This window comes from Lactuca serriola, chromosome 7 (assembly GCF_051521515.1).
Source record: "Lactuca serriola cultivar US96UC23 chromosome 7, Lser_US96UC23_V15, whole genome shotgun sequence".
Taxonomy (NCBI): Eukaryota; Viridiplantae; Streptophyta; class Magnoliopsida; order Asterales; family Asteraceae; genus Lactuca; species Lactuca serriola.
In genome coordinates, this window is record NC_136414.1 from 17,858,653 (window position 1) to 17,879,499 (window position 20,847).

The 20,847-nt window shown below is 31.2% G+C and overlaps 1 protein-coding gene across 1 annotated transcript; it reads right to left on the reverse strand.

The window, feature by feature from the left end:
- Positions 1–768: 768 nt before the first annotated feature.
- LOC145062008 (uncharacterized) lies at positions 769–2,081 on the reverse strand. Its single transcript, XM_079009619.1, has 2 exons — positions 1,948–2,081; positions 769–1,431 (listed from the first exon to the last, which is right to left on the reverse strand). The coding sequence occupies exons 1-2, from the start codon at positions 1,960–1,962 to the stop codon at positions 994–996; spliced, it is 453 nt and encodes a 150-aa protein (XP_078865745.1). The 5' UTR covers positions 1,963–2,081; the 3' UTR covers positions 769–993.
- Between the last annotated feature and the right edge of the window lie 18,766 nt (positions 2,082–20,847).

Below are 20,847 nucleotides of genomic sequence, written 5' to 3' on the forward strand. Positions count from 1 at the left end.
TTATGTGAGACTGTGAGTTGTGGTTGAAGACATGAGGTGAGCTAAAAGTGTTGTATAATATGACATGTTTCTTTTCTAGATTATATTCATCTGTTTTAATCAATAAACTGTCTAAATATTTATTTTTCCTATTAGAATCTAGAAAAATGCTTCATAATGTTTATTAATTTTAATGATATTCGTCAATTTTAATATAATGTTTATTAATTTTAAAGATATTCATCAATTTTAATAATGTAAAAAGTTGAGATAAAAAAAGTATGCCAACTCTGAAAATTTGGTAGTAAACTTCTTATATCATTGGGCCATAGGTCCTTTTTGTACGCACTTAATGGTCTGAACGATGAATGAGTTGTGCATTTTTAGAAAGACATTCTTATTCATCTCATTTGGTAAAATCGAAACAATCCGTAACAAACACAAATTTATTAATTGGTTTCTTTTTCTATGTATGTACTCGATTTTGTTTTTAGGTGTAGATTTCGAATTTGGTTTTAGGTGGTGTAAGACATATGTGAAGCCCAAAATTATCACTTTATAAAAAAACCTTTTAGAGAGATTGGAGACTACTATACATATAGAGACATATAGGACTGTGGCATACCGATATGATCGCCAATTGATGTTGATGTTGGACCGATTAAGCCTTAGCCTTGTTAACTCGATGCCATTTCTCCTAGCCAGTTTTTAGCCAATATCGAGCATCACAGACATAAAATCCTTGAAATAAAACTCGATATGCATGCCATTCTAAAAAGAAAATGTAAATATAAAAAAGAACAAATATTATTTAGAAAACCTTACAGAATAACATTTCACCACACTCATAATCATATAATTAAACATAAATAAAATCCTTGGAATAAAACTCGATATTCCAAGTGATCATATCCCACCATTCATCTACTGCCACATGGCTTTTGAATATTCAAGCCCACAAAAACACCTCCAACATATAAATCAAACTTCCACCTTTTTCTCAATCGAATTCGATCACTCTGTCTTCTCAACTGCCGCTTCAGTGGTGTCACTGGCAACAACTTCAGCCGGCTTTTCTTCTTCCGTCGCCTCCTCCTCCTTTGCCGGAGTTTCTTCAGCGACTACATCTGCTGCCGGAGTTTCCTCAACAGCTGGCTCCTCCTCCTTCACCGGAGTCTCGGTCTCTTCCTTTGGTTCTTCTTCAACCACACTCTTTGGCTCCTCAGTCACTTCCTTTGTCTCTATTTCCGCCGGAGCTTCCACAGGAGTCTCCTCCGCCTCTGGTGGAGGAGCATCCACGGTGGTTTCCTCCTTTGGTTCCTCAGCCACCACCTCTGGAGTAGCCGGTGGTGGTGTATCAACTACTGGCTCCGCCTCTTTTGGTGTCTCTATGGTGGTTTCTACCTCCCTTGTAACAGGAGTCTCCGGCAAAGTTGTTGCAGCTGATTCAACCTGAATCATCATCATTCATCCATCCATTTTTAATACAACTTCGATTTTCAAAGTTTTAATATCTTCATTTAAACGTTTAAAAAGATCCATGTATAAATCTGAAGAAAAAAGCTATAAACAAACAATTTCTTTATTCTTAATTTGTTATGTCATTTTTTTTTCTTGTTTTATTAACAAAATCAACAAAATAAAAATGTTGATCGACCAAGATAGATCATGTTTGATAGAGAGTAAAAAGAATTTCAAGTGATCATAAGGTTTTAGTTAATCGAAGGGTAGTAAAAGAGAAAGATATCATATTTAAGATCGTTTGGATCATGATCTTATATTAATATGACCTAATACACCAAGTAAATTTGTTATATAATTGAAGTTTATGTTTTATAACTAATTAACAGACTAATAGAATATAAAAACAATTTTATAAAATTAAATCCAAAAAAACACTTTAAAGTAAAAGATTAGTGGAATGAATATTTGATAAAATATTAAAGCAAAAAAAGAGACTGGGATTACCTCAACACTGGCCATTGGGATTGGTTAAGAATGAAAGAATATATAAATATAGAAAGGAAGAATGTTGGTTTTGAGTATTTGAGAGTGAAGTGAGGGAAATGGGAGGAATGTGAGACCTATTTATAGGCCTCTCTATTTTTTTAGAAATATAAAAAATATTTAAATTAAATGTTGGGTTTTGTAAAGGAGTTAATTATATAAATATAAATGATGTGTTTTGGATCTATGTTAAAGAAAACCAAGAGTTTATGTATAACGGTATATAATTAAAAGATAAAACTATTTTACACTTAGATAAAAATGGACTTATTTGTAACTGTATCTTTATTTGATTATAAACGTCTATAATATGATTTAAAATTTATGTTCTCTAAAATACATTTTCATTTATAAATATTATGTTTTAAATAGTTAACTAAATATATAGCTTAATTAACGATCAACAACCAATTTAAATATTTTGAAAGATGTTAACTAAAATAAAATAAAATAACTTACGAATTTCAATCAAATTTGCTTATTATATAACCATCTATATTAAATATTTTTTTTCATCACATTCATATGAAACCTTCAAATCTTTTAATTTTCCATCTTATATATTAAATTTATTAATTTAGTTATAGTATTAAATGTAAAATATTATCATATTAATTATAAATTTTTTAAATTATAAATTTAATATGTTAATTTAAATACTATGTTAAGCTCAAAACCTAAGTATTTTTTAAAATTTGTCCGTAAGAACATTTAAGTAACAAAAATTCATCATTTATATTTAATCTTGTTAATATAAATATGCAAGTTGCGGATAGAAGTTATTGAATACTGTGATAATCAATTTTATATAATAATTATTATTTCATTAACGTAAAATAATCATTTTCAACATAATATATTTATCATGATTTTTATTTCATAATTTAATTTGTGCAATGAGCAAATATTTACCTACTTTGTTATAATGTTTTAAAAAAAAACAAAGTATACGCAAAGGGTTAAATCAAGATATATTTACTCTTTTCATAGAATATAAATTTTATATTATTTATCAGCTTTTAGCCAACAAACGACAATATTTTATTCTACATTTTTTTTTATTATACATCAACTTTTAACCAACAAATGACAATATTTTATTCTACATTTATTTGATTCATATCTCAGATGCTGGGTACTAAGTACTAACCCAATTCTTTGCTCGTTAAACCGTTGATCTAATTATGTTTATGAGATTAATAAAACTGAAGCATGTTTATTCAAACAGACTATATATATATATATATATATATATATATATATATATATATATATATATATATATATATATATATATGCTCTTTATAATGTCTTTTATTTATAGACATGATAATATATATATATATATATATATATATATATATATATATATATATATATATATATATATATATATATATATATATATATATATATATATATGCTCTTTATAATGTCTTTTATTTATAGACATGATAAAAATGAATATATGCTGGAAAGTAACCAAGCCATTATTCATCATTATAAAAAATAAAAATCAAAACCGTTTAATTTTGTATCTAAAAATATGTACACCTCATTTCCCTAACACATGAAAGCGAAACCACAAGCTCGTGTAGTTGTAAATGTATTTACTTTATCTTAAAAAACCATATAGTATAATTTAAGGACTACTTTTTTCCTTGTTTACTAAATAGTTTGAATAAAGGGGGTGTATAATGGCCAAATCCACATGGTGGAGGCCTAATTTGTAATGAGGTGGATCATATCTCTATTTTTAGATGTGTGATTTGTGCTACTTCATGTTAGGTGGATACCATGTTCTTCTATTTTGCCTTTTTTTCTTGTTTTCTTCAAAATCCAACCTTAGTTTAACAAACCAAACTTCAATTATCATACCTTTTAATCCTAAAACCATCATTTCAACTATTTGATTAGAATATTAAATAATCAATCATTTAATACATACAAATATGCAATTGTTATATAAAATGGATTGTAGGTAGTAGTGATCACCCACTTTGACGTCCCCGATTTTCAAGCATCTGTAGGATGAGAGTCACATTTGGCAAAGATCAGGGCAGATCTACACGGTTGCCCGGGTAACCTATAATACCCTTCATATATTTTGGCACCAGGGTCAGTCCAGACGTTAGGCAACTCGGGCGACCGTTCAGCACCTACGTCTCCAGGGGGGCAAAATTTCTAGGCTATGTAGTGTGTGTGTATCGATCTCTATATATATATATATATATATATATATATATATATATATATATATATATATATATATATATATATATATACTATCTTATAAAACAAATCTCACTATTTCTAAAAATAGATTGAATAAAATAATAATATTTTTTTAAGACGTCCAAATCATTAAGCTAATTGTACAACTAATCACTAATAAAATAATATTAAAATTTAAACAAACTCCTATAAATCTTCTCTTCCAAGGTTTTGACCAGATCTTTTTTCATCCAAATAAATACTCAACACCCTATAATTTGGTCATTTCATGAATTTTCTTTATTTTTAATATGACATGTTTCCTAAAACAAACTAATGATTGAATTGAAAATAATCATTATCCATCGAAAAGAAATTAATTGTCGAAACAAACTATTTGTCGTCCGCCGCTTTGCGCGGGTAAACGGCTAGTATATATATATATATATATATATATATATATATATATATATATATATATATATATATTACTTAAATTATTTTTAGAGAGTAAAATTGGTTCAAACTAGCTCAAAAGATAAACAATTTGGCTTGTTTGTTATTATTAATTGAACACGTTTATAGTGAAAAATAAATAATATTTTTTTGAATCTTTATTATATTTGTCTTTAAAGGGATTTTTTTTTCTTTTCACCTCGGGCCCCGCATACGTTTGGATCGGCCTTGTTTGGCAGTAGGAATTTTTTGAGAAAATTTTCAAATAGGTTGTGATACCCCTAAAATTATATATGTTATTTTTGATATTATTTCATGCGTTCACCACTGATAAAAATGCTAATTTGTACAATGTATGGTAGTTGTCTGAGCTCCTGGCCACCTCCGAATTGAAACAATGAATAAATTTGAATCCACGACCTCTCGGATGTTTATTCTTATATATATATATATATATATATATATATATATATATATATATATATATATATATATATCAACAAGAAATCATTTTAAACAAGAAATCATTTTAAACCTTAGAACCAAGGAACCATATTTTCTCAACTTTAGAGCAATTTTTTTCATTATTAAAAAAATAGAAATTCATAACTTTTATCTTCCATCCATTGATATCAAATTTGATAAAAAAAATTGATATGTTCAGATTCACACTATGAATTTGTTTAAATTCACATTGTGAATCTGTGCAGATTCACCCTGTGAAATCTGTGTAGATTCACACTATCAATATGTGCAGATTCACAGTGTGAATTTGTGTAGATTCATACAGTGAATTTATACAAAATTAATGATTTATAGTGTAATCTGACCATATAAAAAAAGTAATATATATATATATATATATATATATATATATTATATATATATATATATATATATATCAAATGGAAAGAAAATAAAAAGTTATGAATTTCTGTATTTTTAGAATTCTTTTCAATAAATAATAAGATCTAAAACCTAAAAAAAATGATTCCTTGGTTCTATGGTTAAAATAGTTTCTTGTTTGAGTTTATATATATATATAACATCAATATTCAAGATTTGTGTGTATAATGAAAAAAAAGTAAATAGTAAAATATAAAGTTATCAAGATGGGAATTATGATGAGATGAAGAGGAGGCCAAAGAGTGTCCGATAGGCCGGTGGATGTATGGCCCATATTTTGCTAACACTTTTAATTAATCACCGTTAATCTTTTTGAATCAACGGACAAGAGGATAAGTGACTTGACGTGTCAAAACTTTTTTCGTATAGTGGGACCCATAAGAGTATTATGATTGTGGGTTTCAGTATTAAGAGGCGCCCATTTTGTTAAAAGTTGCTGAGTCATTGGGCCCACTTGTCCGGGAATCCTTTTCAGACAGTACACCTCGTGAAATCAGGACCAACGTGCCCAACCTGATTGCCACCTCGGATTACACTCATAGTTATTTGTATATGTTTTAAGCACTGTATTTTTTTTTTTATGAAAAATCTATTTTTAACCATTTTAATTATAAAACAATTCAAAAGATAATAAACAAAAGTGAAGCAATTTTTATTTGATTAATATATAAATAGATTATATTACTATAGACTAATTACTGTTGTTCCGTATGATTTACTTGCTTCAAGCCTTTAATATTTTCACGTCCTATATGATAAACTAACTTCAGTATCGTTAGAGCATTCACTAAAAGCTTATGAATAATTTTTTTTGAGTTAAACAAGATTGTGGAATTCAAATAAGTTAAATGAATAAGCTTTTTTTTATAAAGTTTTTATTTTTTGTATAAGAGTCAATTTATTTTTGTACATAACAATTTATGCTTTAAAATATTATATGACATAATCATCTAAAACATAAATTGATATGTATAGAGGAAAATTGTTCTATATAAATCTCTTCTCATTTTTTTATAGTTATAATTATACATTTGTGTATACAATTGGATCAACTAGAAGCCATGTAAATATTGAAACTTTGCATGTAGGGGAATATGTTACTAGGTCGAATAGGTTGGTTTTTATTAAAATCAGTTGGGTTGAATAACCAGTAAAGTTAAGTAGCGTCATAAAATAAAGTTTGAATAAGCCTATAAGCATATGGTTTTTGGTGTGCAGTTAGCCTTTCAGAACGAAAAAAACGAAACAATCTTATTACTTAACATTTATTTTTAATAAATTATTTAAATAGATATGTAGATGTTGATGGAACTACATGTTATGACGAGGGGGAGGCCCCCCCGCCCCCAATGGATTGCAAACAACTTGTCATTTTTTGAAAAATACTAAATGTCACATCCAAAATTTAAAAAGCAAAACAAAGATAGATTATACTAATCTTAATTATCAGGTTTTTAAAAATTTAAACAAAAAATAAAAGATTCTTAAATTAGCTCAATTTTATAGATGACATTTAAAATATTGATGATATCATCGGAGAAATACGATACCATCTACAAATTAAGATGACATCTACGAACTCATATCATCCATTTGCGAACATGTTATATTTGGTCATTTCATGGATGTTGCCTGTGAACTCGCACATGTCATCTGCGGAATGTTAAATAAAGATGATTTTTTGAAAATTACTTACTTTCCACATACTACTTTATTTTTGAATTCACCTAACAATATTATTTTCCACATACAACCTTATTTGATTATTATACAAAGTGTTTTAATCTTAAGGGTCTCTTATAAAGTGTTAAACAAGCTCATTTGAAGTTGATGTTTGACATTGTAAAGAAAAATATTGTTGTGTTTGTTGTGGTCTTAACTCATTTCTTGGTGGTCCGAATGAACAATTACCATCTAAGATGTCAGATTATATATTCGAAGAGATGTTGCAAGCCGCAGAAGACAATCGAAGATGTTCAGGAAAAAAGTCAGATAATAAATGTACGTGTCGATGTTCTCTTAGCAGAGGTAAAAGAAAAGTCACATTGTGTAATTGATACTAAGAAAAACTTAATGAAACAAAAAAAAAAATAGATTTGTGGTATCTATGTGAAGATTGAAAGAACGGAATCTCCTTTAGTAAATATAAATATAGATAAACATATTACATCAAAACAAGGAACCTGTCTTCTTTAGTAAACTAGGAGAAACACATCAAAAATTATTAAAACATAGACGTAAAGCAATAGAGCTCTCATTATCTGCTTTTTGGGTATTTGACATGTATGTGACATAAAAACAATTTAAGGATTTTGGTGAATGATAAATCTATATATTTTGCTATTGCTTTAAGAACATAAAGATTATCGACAACCTTGTAAACCATAAAAGTTTACACGAAAGCCTGCAATGGAAGATTATGATGGTAGTTGTTCTTGAAAACCCTATATAGTAAATATGCTTGCTTTGATTGTTTGCACCTATTAAGGTGACACATTCTCTTTTACACTTCTCAATTCAAAAACCCTTTTTGGTTTCTTCAATCATGTTGTTCACTTTAGACCGGAAATGGTTTTCAAAGATACCAAAGTTTCTATTGATCAATAAAGCCTCATGTCCCATGCCAATATGTGGGGATCCAAAGTGATTCATGTGTTTGAAGATCTCAAGACATCAAATGCTAAGATTATTTTATATAATTTCTCTTCATATTTCTTTTAAAATAGAACCCACAAGACAAAATTACCATTATTTTATTTTATTTTTTTAAATAAGACCCATAAAATAAATTTTTATGTCTTCTAAAATAGGACCCGCAAAACATAATAGCAAGGTGTAAGTCCCTTTCAAGGAACACCTTTGAAGGAGGTGGCATATTTATTGCATGCAAAGATGTTCCCGCTCAACTATTACGAAATCAACCACTCTTCGTTGCAATATTATGTAAATTTTAAATCAACTAAAATCATAGTAAATACTACGTTATTAACAATTCATTGCTGCATTTTTTAAAATGAACCATAATTTATATCGATAATGATGTGGGCAAAATGTCACAATGGGTTCTTAATTTCTCACAAAAACAAAAAGGATTCAGATTAATTATCTCGATGTGAAGGGGTAGCGCGCATCTGATACTCGGCCACCTTTGTGGACTATGGTTGTGCAGAACTTAAAGTTGCAATAGACCGTTTCTTTCTGGACCAAAACAACGCACATAAAAAACCATTGTATCATAACGATGCCACGTACGACTCTTTGCAATTCCTTTAGAAATAAGTCAAATAACTAATAACGACTAACGACCCACTGAGTCATGATGTGGGTCCTATTTGTTTATTATTTAATATTACTTTATTATATTGTTTGGATTTATTATTGAATTAGTTTATCATATTTAATCTAGGGAAAATGACTTAAAAGCCCAACAAAGTTTCCAAACCATTCAAAAAAATCCCAATCATATTTTGTTTGTTCAAAAAAACCCAACGAACTTAACTTTTTGTCTAAAAAGTCCAACAAAGTTCCAAACCGTTCAAAAAATCCCAATTTTGTTTTATTTAAGTTCATTGGGTTTTTTTTGAACAGTCAAAACATGATTGGAGTTGTTTAAACGTTTTGGAAACTTTATTGGTCTAACAAGTCATTTTCCCGATACCGTCATAAGCCACGTCATCTATATTTCTTATTTGACTTTCAGGAAAATGTAACTTAATTTGGCTTTTCAGACAAAATGTTAAGTTCGTTGGGTTTTTTTGGACAGACAAAACATGATTGGGGTTTTTTGAACAGTTCAGAAACTTCGTTGGGCTTTTAAGTCATTTTCCCTTTAATCTATTATATTGTAAATATATTAATAGAATAAATTAAATACTTAATTTTTATTATTCTGTTATATTTTAAATATGTTTTTATAACTAAATTAATTTACAATTAAAATTATAAATTATACGGTTATAATACGTATATTATACTTTGACTAGCATTTTTTAGAGCATATGGTATGAGCAAATTGAAGTGGTGTTATAACAAGAAGCAACAAGACGAGGGGGTGGTGTTCATGGTGTTATAACACCATGTTAAAAAGAGAGAGATAATTTGACTGCCAATAGGTGATCACGTTTCATCTTGTCATGAAGATAACAAGAAGCACCACAACAAGATGTAACAAGGAGGGGGGGTGTTTTTGATGTTATAACGCCGTTATGGGCAGCCAACTCAGCCACAACAAGAAGCAACACGACCCACATCGTATGCTCTTAGAACATGGCATCTTATTCGAGAAAGTAAATGTAACGCCTGTGTTTCTGGGTTTGTCATTAATGTTGATATAATAGTCTAGGTTAACCTTTGTAACCCGTTTTGAAATAATAGAAGTGTATTATTTGAGTATTATGTGTTTTGTGCTTAATTGCTTAATTATGTGATTTGATTAATTAAGAATAAAAATAAGCGTTAAAAATTTAAGTGTAAAATAAACTCGATATCTTTACATAAAGTTGTAATGGCCGAATATATATAAAACGCCCAAATCTGACTTCGTATGAGGAAGTTATGATTTTCTGAAGTTTCGACTTAGCAGTATGCAGCCCGAATACTCGATTTGAGATCGAGCGGTTTTTAGCCGAAACAATCTAAACGAGAATCGAAGATCTAGTTGTTAGTAGCGAAACGATGAAAAGTTAGGCGAGAACGGACGCCGGACGAAGAAGTTATGAATTTATAACGAAGTTTTCCTGTCCCGGCCTACTAAAAATAAATTCAAAATTAGCCGACGGAGTCTAAACGAAAGTTGTAGAGCGTATTCTCACCTACGCGTGGATATAAAGAACGTCGAAAACGAAGTTCGTATGATGAAGATATGAATTTTTGAAGTTTATTAAATAATTAAAATATATAAATTTAATCTTTAATTCGGATGTATATCCGAAGGAGTCACCGATCCGATCCGAAGTACGCCCAGCGTACCCCGATGCATGCACCGCCTCGGACTTAAATGTCTCGCATACGTAAGCAGTGACGTTTTTGTCACGTACGCCCCGCGTAGCTGAGTACGCCCAGCGTACGTGCGAGGCTCAACCTTTATAAAAGGCATGCGAGGGCAGCCGAGATCTTTTGCTCCATTCCTTCTTTCTCTCGCATTTTCGCCTCGTTTTACGTGCTAAAAATACCCCGAAGCCCCGATAATATTCCCGAGCCCCGAAGCAAGTTTCGAAGCCCCGAAGATCCCGAAAAGTGCGATTCCCGAGCCGAAGCTCTGCCCGCGAGGAGCCTGGTTTTTGTGAAGATCTTCCAGATCTACCGAAGAATACTACTTCTGCAAGTCGTAGTGCTGTCCGATCATCTTCTGATCAAGTGAGTGTGTAGTTACTTTCTTCTAACGCATAATTATGAAGTATTTTATACGAAATACGTGTTATGTGTATAATTTTGTTGTTATGTGTGTAAATGTATATTCACTCTCTTCTATCTCATAGATCTGATTTATTTTCTATGAAATACGTGTTATGTGGGTGTGTCTCATCTGTTATGTGGAATATGTATTGAATGAAAATGCTATACAGGTTTTAAACTATGTATAAAAATATATATTTTTATCTACGAATATGTTGGGTAGAACATGGGTAGATAGTTGGTGTGTAATGAACAGATGAGAGGCCTCGATGTTGTTGTTGATCTAGTTATTCAGCGGAGTATGGATAACGACCGCAGACTCTTTCTAGACAGTCCTATGGAACGCTAGCAGGTTCATAACCTGTAGGTGTTGTGAACGATGTGTTCACCGGTGTACTCTATCCCCCTCATGGTTGCCTTTAGGATATTTATTGTTGAGGAAACCCCTTAGCAGTAATGTCCGTCCCGATGAAAATCCTAGATTAGGTCCCTTGAGATAGATGTTGTTTTAGGACGTAAAGTGAGGATAACGGGAATGGGTAATCGGGTTATTGTTGGTTGGTGAAATTAATATAATTGATTTATTGTGGGTTGAAAACCCTATATGCTCACCAGGCTCCCAAGCCTGACCCACTCAGTTTTATTTGTATTACAGGAAGTGGCGCAAGGGCATAAGATGGATGAATCATCAAGTTGTTTTGTTTACAAGTCTGTATATGTATATATTTGTTGAATGACTTGTAATGTTATCGTTTATGCTTTATGGCCTGTATCGGAACATGACATCTCGAGTTTTGATTATATAATGAAAATGCATCTCTTGATGAAATGCTTTGATAAATATTATTTTATCATATTTTGTTTTGGGAACAAATTCCGCAACTCTTTTAAATCAAAAGAATTTACTCTGAAATTATTTTAAAAAATATAAATAAAATCGGTCTTTTCTGACTGAGATTTTGAGGATGTCATAGTAAAGACGTAATATTTAAGGTAGTGAAGTAATATACATCTTAGTTAATTATACCAGATAGCTTTTTTTTTAACTAAAAAGTCATTTTTAGAAAATGACTTTTCAATTCATTTTTTTCTTCCAAAAGATAGTTTTAAATTGTGTTTGTATAAATTTTTGAGAGACAAAGGGAAAAAAGACAAAAGTTGTTAAAAATCACATATTCATGACTTGTTAACCCCCTTCTTTATCTTCTTTTCAAAAAACTAATTTAAAAGATCATTTGAAGTTACCAAACAACTTTTTAAACTTTTGACTTTTTGAAAAAGCCAAAATTCTAAAAAGTCATTTAAAAATGAAAGCCAAACACCCTCCTAAGCTTCTATCTATTTTATTACTATTAGTAATATTCCTTGCATTGGTCTTTAATTCATCTTGAAAGGGTTTTTCTTTGGAAGCATCCTTTTCACCATTTATGGATGTAAACTCTCTACATCTAAGATCACATACTACACAATCAAGCAAAAGACACTAAATAAAAACATTGATCTTGATAGGAATTAACACGTTCCACCGATTAACAATGCCATTTATGGGAAGACGAGTGTCATCAATATGACAACAAACAAACTGTAACGCTCCAAAATTCAATGAAATTTAAAATTTTAAAAATCAACCATTAATTAACATTGTTTACAAAAAAAAAATCATTATTTCAAAAGCATTATTTCAAATCAGCGTTTTCCCAATACCCAATGAAATAAAACATGAAGTTGTGTATGATCACACCTTTGTCTTCCCACAATCCTCAAAAGTACCTGAAACGATAAACTAAAAACTGTAAGCCAAAGCTTAGTGAGTTCCCCCAAAGTACTAACACACCACATAACAAACAACCATGCAAATATGAGCATTCAGTCTGACTAGACCGCCTCACGGAGCCTACAACATATTTGGACTGCTCTACGACCCTTCAACATGATTGGATCGCCTCGCAAGGCCTACAACCTATCCAGACCGCTCTACGGACCACCGACCTGACTCGACCACCTCGCAGGGCCTACAACCTATCCGGTCATCCCTGGGTGTCTTGACCTACTACACAAAGCAGGTCCACCTCAACCCAACACAACATGTCGGCATATGCAACAAATAAACATGAACACAAAGCCAAAAAATACAGATAATCATATAGATCTGTTGAACAACTACAAACTATCATAACACTATCCTGACCAGGATAAATAATCTAGTGGGCCGACATTGGTGCCTTTGACTGACGGGTACAGTGAGGAAAACTCACCTCTCAGTCTGAATGCAAGTTGAATAAATCTCGGTCCCAAAAAAATCGGCTTAACGATCACCTAACCAAAACCAAGGACCTAATCTCATTTAACAGCTCAAAATACCCAAAATACCCTTGGTCCAAACCGGTCAAAATTAGCAAAACCACCGAGTTAACCCATTCGAGTCAACTCAGGGCTCATATGCGGGGCGTACTTCGGATGTATGCGGGGCATACTCATGGTCCGAGGCATCGGGGCTCAACTTACATACGTGCAGCGTACCCTTTGGTATGCCCAGCGTACACTTAATTTCCCTTCTTAACCACTTGAGAGCTTAATACTTCTACCTTTTTTTTTACGTCCAAATGCAGATCCAAGACGAAAATACAACTAAGAGTCATAAAGTTTCCAACATTATGACTTTGCATGCCCATTAAGTGCTTAATACCAACAAACTTAACTTCTTAACACCTAAAGTCCGTTATAGAGCATGCATGGGGGAAGAACTAAGCATCAATACCTAATTTTTATGACTCAAAACCCCTCATTTGGTCTGAAAGGATGACTTATTTAGTTAAGAGCATCCATACTCAAGAATAACCATAGTTGGGACAAAAATGCCCTAAATGAAGAAATAACTAGATCTATAAGAAAAGATGATCAAGCTATGAGCTTTTTACCTCCTGGAGGTTGCTAGCAAGTAGAGAATCCTAGATCCAAACTTCTTTCAAGCTTCAAAGTCCTTCAACCACCTTCTTCTTCTTATTCTTCAAGAACACCACCAAAACACACAAATGAGCTCAAAGTGCACTCTTCTCACTTAGGGTTATCTAGAGGGATGATTTTCAGGTGAATGTTGATGAGGGTGAAGGTCTTGGGGAAAATAAGATGTTTAGATAAGGTCTAAACCCTAAATTTTAGGGTTTGAATCCCTCGTACGTACGCCCTACGCACGCGATGTACGCCCAACGTACAAGGCCCTATGCATGTACGCCTTGCGTACGAAGCGTACGCCCATCGTACTAAGCCTTCAACCAAAATTACCAAAATGCCACTATGTACCATTTTGCAATCCTCCTCATATACAGATGCCAAAATGCAATATTCTTCATATATATGGTTAAAATCGAAATTACCTCATAGTCGGGATGTTACAAAGACGCACCGAGAAAATCCAGATAGATCAAGATGCTACCCCAACAATCAGGTCTCGAATAAATATGAAGCATATATAACATCACCATCAAACTCCAAAATTTACAAGGATTATGCACCACTTTTAATTGCCCGACGCCAAGATAAAACCCAACTCTGTTAGGACCATAACTCCAAAATGAAACCCTCAAGATAACTAGAAAGCATAAACATATGAGAAAACTTAGATCTAAAAGAAGTAGACCTACGTCAAATATGAGACCGAAACCTCATCACAACACCATCACCCAACACTTAGTGCATAGCTAACACATGATAACACCATTGTCATGAAGTTGATTAATATAACCAACTATAGAGCACCATACCTCGTAAGTCATAACCAAATAAACATCGAGAAACCCTGACCATAAAGACCTCTCATAAGCATAAACCTTAAGGAATTATGCTCACTAAAGAATCGCCACTTCCATTCATACAACAAAGTAGAGTTGAAGCATCGAGACTCCTAACATCCAAACCACCATTCTGTTTTGAGTTCAACAACACCTCCCAATTCACTCAGATCAATTGTCTATCATTTAGACCCCCCCCCCCCCCACACACACACACAAAAAAAGAGAATCTAGTCGTGTAAGCCTCTAAGCTATGACAAAATCGTTTAGGCAATTTAAACATAGACATGTAATAAATACCTAACACTAACTTTAGCAACATTAAACGACTCCTTAGTCCTTACTGACAACAACTTTACCTTCCAGGTAGAAAAACTTTTTTGAAATCTATCCATAACCACCATAACCTTTCTGTGTGTCATATTATCACCCACCAGAAGACCAATATACATAAAATGAAGGAAGATGCATTACATCCAGTAAAAAGAAGCCACAACCTGTAGAGAAACAAGATCAACACCAACACCCAAAAAGATTTGATTTTAGAATATTAACCCTCAAACCATACTCCATATAAAACACATAAAGATCTGAATCAAATTATGAATATTACACTCATCCCACTCACCCAACAAGGCATTATTAACATAAAATATAGGGTTAATGATAACATGAATTTCTGTATTTTTTTAGCATGCATTTTGTTTTAGTTTTAGCATTTTTAATATTGTTTTTGCGTTAAATCGTTAGATTTATTGTTTTACTCGTTTAAGCTAACTTCATGCAAATTTATATGAGCGAGATGATATTTTGGAGCATCAATAGAAGTCATATCAAATTTCTTTCAACCACAATTGAAGTCTTATGCCCTTATACCAAAATCCGTGATCGATAAGAAAAACAAAACAATATAAATGATTTTTGGATATTTGGTAGCATTTTGCGTAGGGATGTCAAAAAGTCTCATGAGACCCCGTTCCCGTGGGGGCCCCGTCCCGTTTGGGCGAAATTTTTAAAAAAAATCGGGGGCGGGGGCAAGGTTAACCCCCGTTTTAACTCCGGGGGCGGGGGCGGGGATAGGCAATCCCGTCCCGAAACCCCCATGGGGACCCCATTAATAAATTACACATATATTAATTATAAAAATATAATAAACTATAACATGATTTTGAGCTTCCAAAATTCATCAAAAAACATGTTTTTAATTTGTTAGTATAATGTTTTTTAAGATGACATATCTTTTTTATTTTTAACATGTAAAATTTTACTATAAATAATTATTTGTTACCTAAAAATAGCTTCGTTTAGCGTAGATAACAACTTCTTTTAGCCAAAAAAAGACAGCCCAAAATCAATCGGGGGCGGGGACGGGGGTAGGAAGGCTGAACATTTCGGGGGCGGGGGCGGGGGCGGAGACGAGGGAATAAGAAAATTTTGGGGGCAGGGACGGGGGATGCACTCCCCGTTCTATTTGCTCCCGTTGACATCCTAATTTTGCGGTCGTCTTCAAGTGATCATATGAACGGGAAAATGTTTTCCGAATGAGTTGGAACTTTATGGGTGTCTTTCCTATTTGTTGATCTTCGATTCGGCCGAAAATTAACGGATTTGGATAACGTTTGGTATGGTTTTTGGCCTTGTGAACATCCGAAGATAAGGCTGTCAGCTTTAGCTTTGACAACCAATACATAAAGCCCATTTCACATGATATTCTGCAGTCTAAAAGATAATGCTATATACCAGCCCATTTCCTCAATTACAAGAAGCAAAAGAAAAGAAAATGTCATTATTCCCTCGTAAGAGAAAAAAAAAACATGGAGTCAAAGAGGAAAAATTACCTATTTTGAATATTACTAATATTATCATCATTTCATTACTATGTAGTCATTTATCGTTAATTGGTGTATTAATTTTTTGATTTGCGATGAAGTATTTAGAGCCACAACAAGACGATTTCAATTTTTTTTTTATTATCTCCGTTTTGCAATTGATATTGATATAAGTTTTTATTATTATTATTATTATTATTATTATTATTATTATTATTATTATTATTATTAATTAGTTTTTATTTTCAGGATGAATCATTGGAATAATTGGTTGATTATGAGTATTTTTTTTTTTTTAAGTTTTAATTGTATTTTATAACTACAATTTCTACTTGAATTTCTAAGTTGTACAAGTATTTTTATCTTATGAGTTTAAATGTTTTAATTGTATTTTAACTACAATTTCTCTTTCTTATTGTATTAAACTTCTATTAAGTTTACTGATTAAGTAAACAAACTTATAGTCAATGTAAATTTAATTAGTTACTGTTTTTTGTGTTTTAACTTTGGAAAATAAAAAATTAAGCATGGGAAAGTGGATAATTTTCTTGGAAATAGTTCTGGAATATAGTCAAAAAGCCAACAAAAATTAGTCAAACATTCCACTAAAAAGGAAGTCAAAATAGCCTAAATAGACCGGAGTGTTTAGAGAGTGAAGTGTAAAAATAATAAGGGGTGTTGTTATGGACACTCCATCCTACTCACTCCACTCTACTTTAATATGTTTTATGTTAGACATCATTACTCTCAACTAATCATTTTTAATAATTAAAGATTTTATTACATTGTAGTTCATACAACATAGACTTAAACGAGGAACCAATAGGGCAGTGTTCATACCAGACAGACATGAACGAGGATCCGATAGGCCAATGTTCATACAAGATTGACTTAAACGAGGAACCACCCGTGGGACATAATTCATTGTTGGATGAAATTCCATCTATATTTCATCCATACATCACACATATACAAAATGTATTGGGTGATGGAAATTGTGGTTCCGTTTGTCTTGGATATGGTGAAGACCAGTGGCTTTACATTCGTCAACAATTGTTAGACAAGTTATTTTGTTCATATGACGACTATACAAGAGTTTTCGTTGGATGTGATGAAGTTACTTCATTGTCTTTCTTTACGAAGAATGAGTCAGCACCAACAGAACATTGGATGCTTATGCCTGAGACAGGCATCTTGATAGCCAACAGGTTTGGTGTGATCGTTCAGTTTTTGACCACTGAAGGCCCCCGTAACTTTTTTTCCTCTTTGGAGAGGTCCTAGAGAGTTTCAAAATTATCGGGTCCTTACATTTGCACTTGTGTATACCAATCATTATGTGATGGTACAATTGGAAGGAGAATACCCAATGCCTCCCATTGCGGCATTGTGGATCCGCAACAAAGCCCCGTCAGCAACCGAATGACAAACTATGTATAAGTCACGGCTAGAATTTTATAAGCATTTGAAACCTATTGAAAGATCTTTTATGACTATAAATGATTAGTTGTTGCTTGTTTTTGTATCAAATTTTTGCTATGTAATAGTTGAAATTTAAAAGAAAAAAAAGATTGGTGAGGATTTGTTTAGAATATTTTTTTTTTTGAAATTTATATCGTTATTATCTTATTTATCTTATAAACGTATGAATAAATGGTCCAACTTTTTTAAAAAATAATTGTATTAACATATGTAAATCACAATAATGAGTTAAAGACTAAAACATGTTACTGTAAAAAAATACGACGTGCATAGAAAAAGGAAAAGTCATATTTGTTATTATTTATTTATAAACTATTATTTAAATAATAATAAGATTAATAGAAATCGTTAATTGTAAGAAATAATTAATAATTGAAAAATAAAGTTAATAAAATTAATTGGTCTGTGACTGGAACCATATCTCATTTATGTCAAAGTACGAACACATATTGCTTCGATTCCAATTTCAAACCATATATATATATATATATATATATATATATATATATATATATATATATATGATAATTCAATAACTTGATCAAGTTACCATGAATTTTAAAAGTTTGTGCCAATAATTGAAAAATAAATAAAGTTAATAAAATGATTATATAATAATAAGATAATAAATAGTAAAAGTTAGTAAAATATTAGGTAACATAATAACCTGTATAGATTAGAGTGTATTCGACTAGATTAAAGTGGAGTGTCCACATCAACACCCATATATATATATATATATATATATATATATATATATATATATATATATATATATATATATATATATATATATATATATATAAGAAAAAGAAGAAAAGGGAAAAATTCGGAAAACAATGTACTTAATAATTTACTAATGGGAATGATTGGCTTAGGTATATTAGATTAGTGTTTAATAGGGTGATGTGTAGAAAAAAAATATCTTAAAAAAATTACTTTTTTAGAAAACAATGTAATAAATAATTTATTAATGGGGATGATTAGCTTAGCTATATTAGGTTGGTGTTTAATAAAATGGCGTGTAGAAAAAATCTCCATACACAAATTGATCACACTAGTTATCTTTAAACATCTGATTTGGCATGGAACAATTGTGTTTAATTTGGATTTCTTAGGATGTATTATCATGTTTATAATTCTTCAACAACTTTTTAAAGATATTTTATAAAACATGAACATTCCATTTAGGAAAAACAATAGTTTATAAAGGTAAATTAGTAATTTTATCCTACAATACAACAATATAAATAGCTAAATAAACATTATGTTCTTTATTTATTTATTTATTAAGATGCATATATTTAGAGCTACTAAATCATTCACACATATGAATGATTTAAATGTTGTCAAAAAACCCTTTAATGTGATAAGTAATTTGGAGGGTTGATGAATAATGGTAGCTAATAAAATAAAATAATTTAAAGGAAAAATAATTTTTTTAGTTAATAATCATGTTCTAAATAACGCGTTATGGCGTCGAGGCGTGGTGTATACATCCCGAAAACAACCTAGGCGGCCGTGTAAAGCTTGAAGCCCAAATAACGTGGTAAGAACACAATTTTTAGTGTAACACATTTTTTTGGCTTCCTATAGAACCGAGGTTCCGACATGCTTTGTGAATAGCTCATAGTCATCGCGAGTGAACCTTTGTGATCACAAAGGAGGGTTTTTGTTCATCTTTAGATTTGATCTAAGGGTATAATATGCTTTTGTAATGTTCATTGACTTTTTTGAAAGATGACATTTTTGTAAATTTTTATATAATTGTTAATGGATGACTATATGTTACATTAACTGTATATTAAAATGTGAAAACACTAGGTTTTTGTTAACATATGACTTTTTATACAATTGGATGATTATATATATATATATATATATATATATATATATATATATATATATATATATATATATATATTAAAATGGATGATTGTATATTAAATTGTCATCTTGTCATGTCTTGAAAAATGTTAAGGCCTTGCCATGTCTTGTAAGAATTGATCGACAGATCATGACTTACGTTATTTACAACAATGTCTAATATAATTAATTATATATGTTAATTTTCTTAAAAGGACTGATTCGGTTTTTGAAATATTGATACCCAGACCTATTAAGAGGGTGTTTAGCAAAGCTTATAAAAGTGATTTTTTAACTTATTATCGTTATAAGTTAAAAATAGCGTTTGGATAATTTTTTTTTAAATAGCTTATAGTTGTTGGAAACCTTTAATAAATCACATTTTAATAAGTAACTTACTCCTTAATTATCAAAACTGCTTATTATTTCACCATTCAAAAAATTGACAAATATACCATTTCCTTAAACGTTACATCAGACTCAAATAACCATACGCCTACAACATATGTTGCTCTCGATTTGCCTCCTCAAGTCGTCCCATGTGAAGCACCGTCGTTAGCCATCTCCTCCTCACCGGTCGGAGATCGTCACAACCCACAGCAGCACCGACTACCTTTGACCCCATAGAGGTTCGTGTTTATGCATTCGTTTTTCCCCTTGTTGTCGATTTTTTTTCTGCTATAGATATTCGTTCCTTTCCCCTCGTCTTTTGCTATATGATAGAATCGGATCTCAAAAAATCGTGGCTTGTTTTCGCTAATGTCGATTTTTTTTATGTGATTTCATTTCCTTTTGTTCCCTAGCACATACAATGTTATCAATCTTTTGGCTTTTGATGTGAAGGATAGAAGATGTATATCAATGGAGTTAACTGAAGCATTTTACAAACTTTTTTTATTGGAAACTTTCTGTTAGAATATGATGTATAT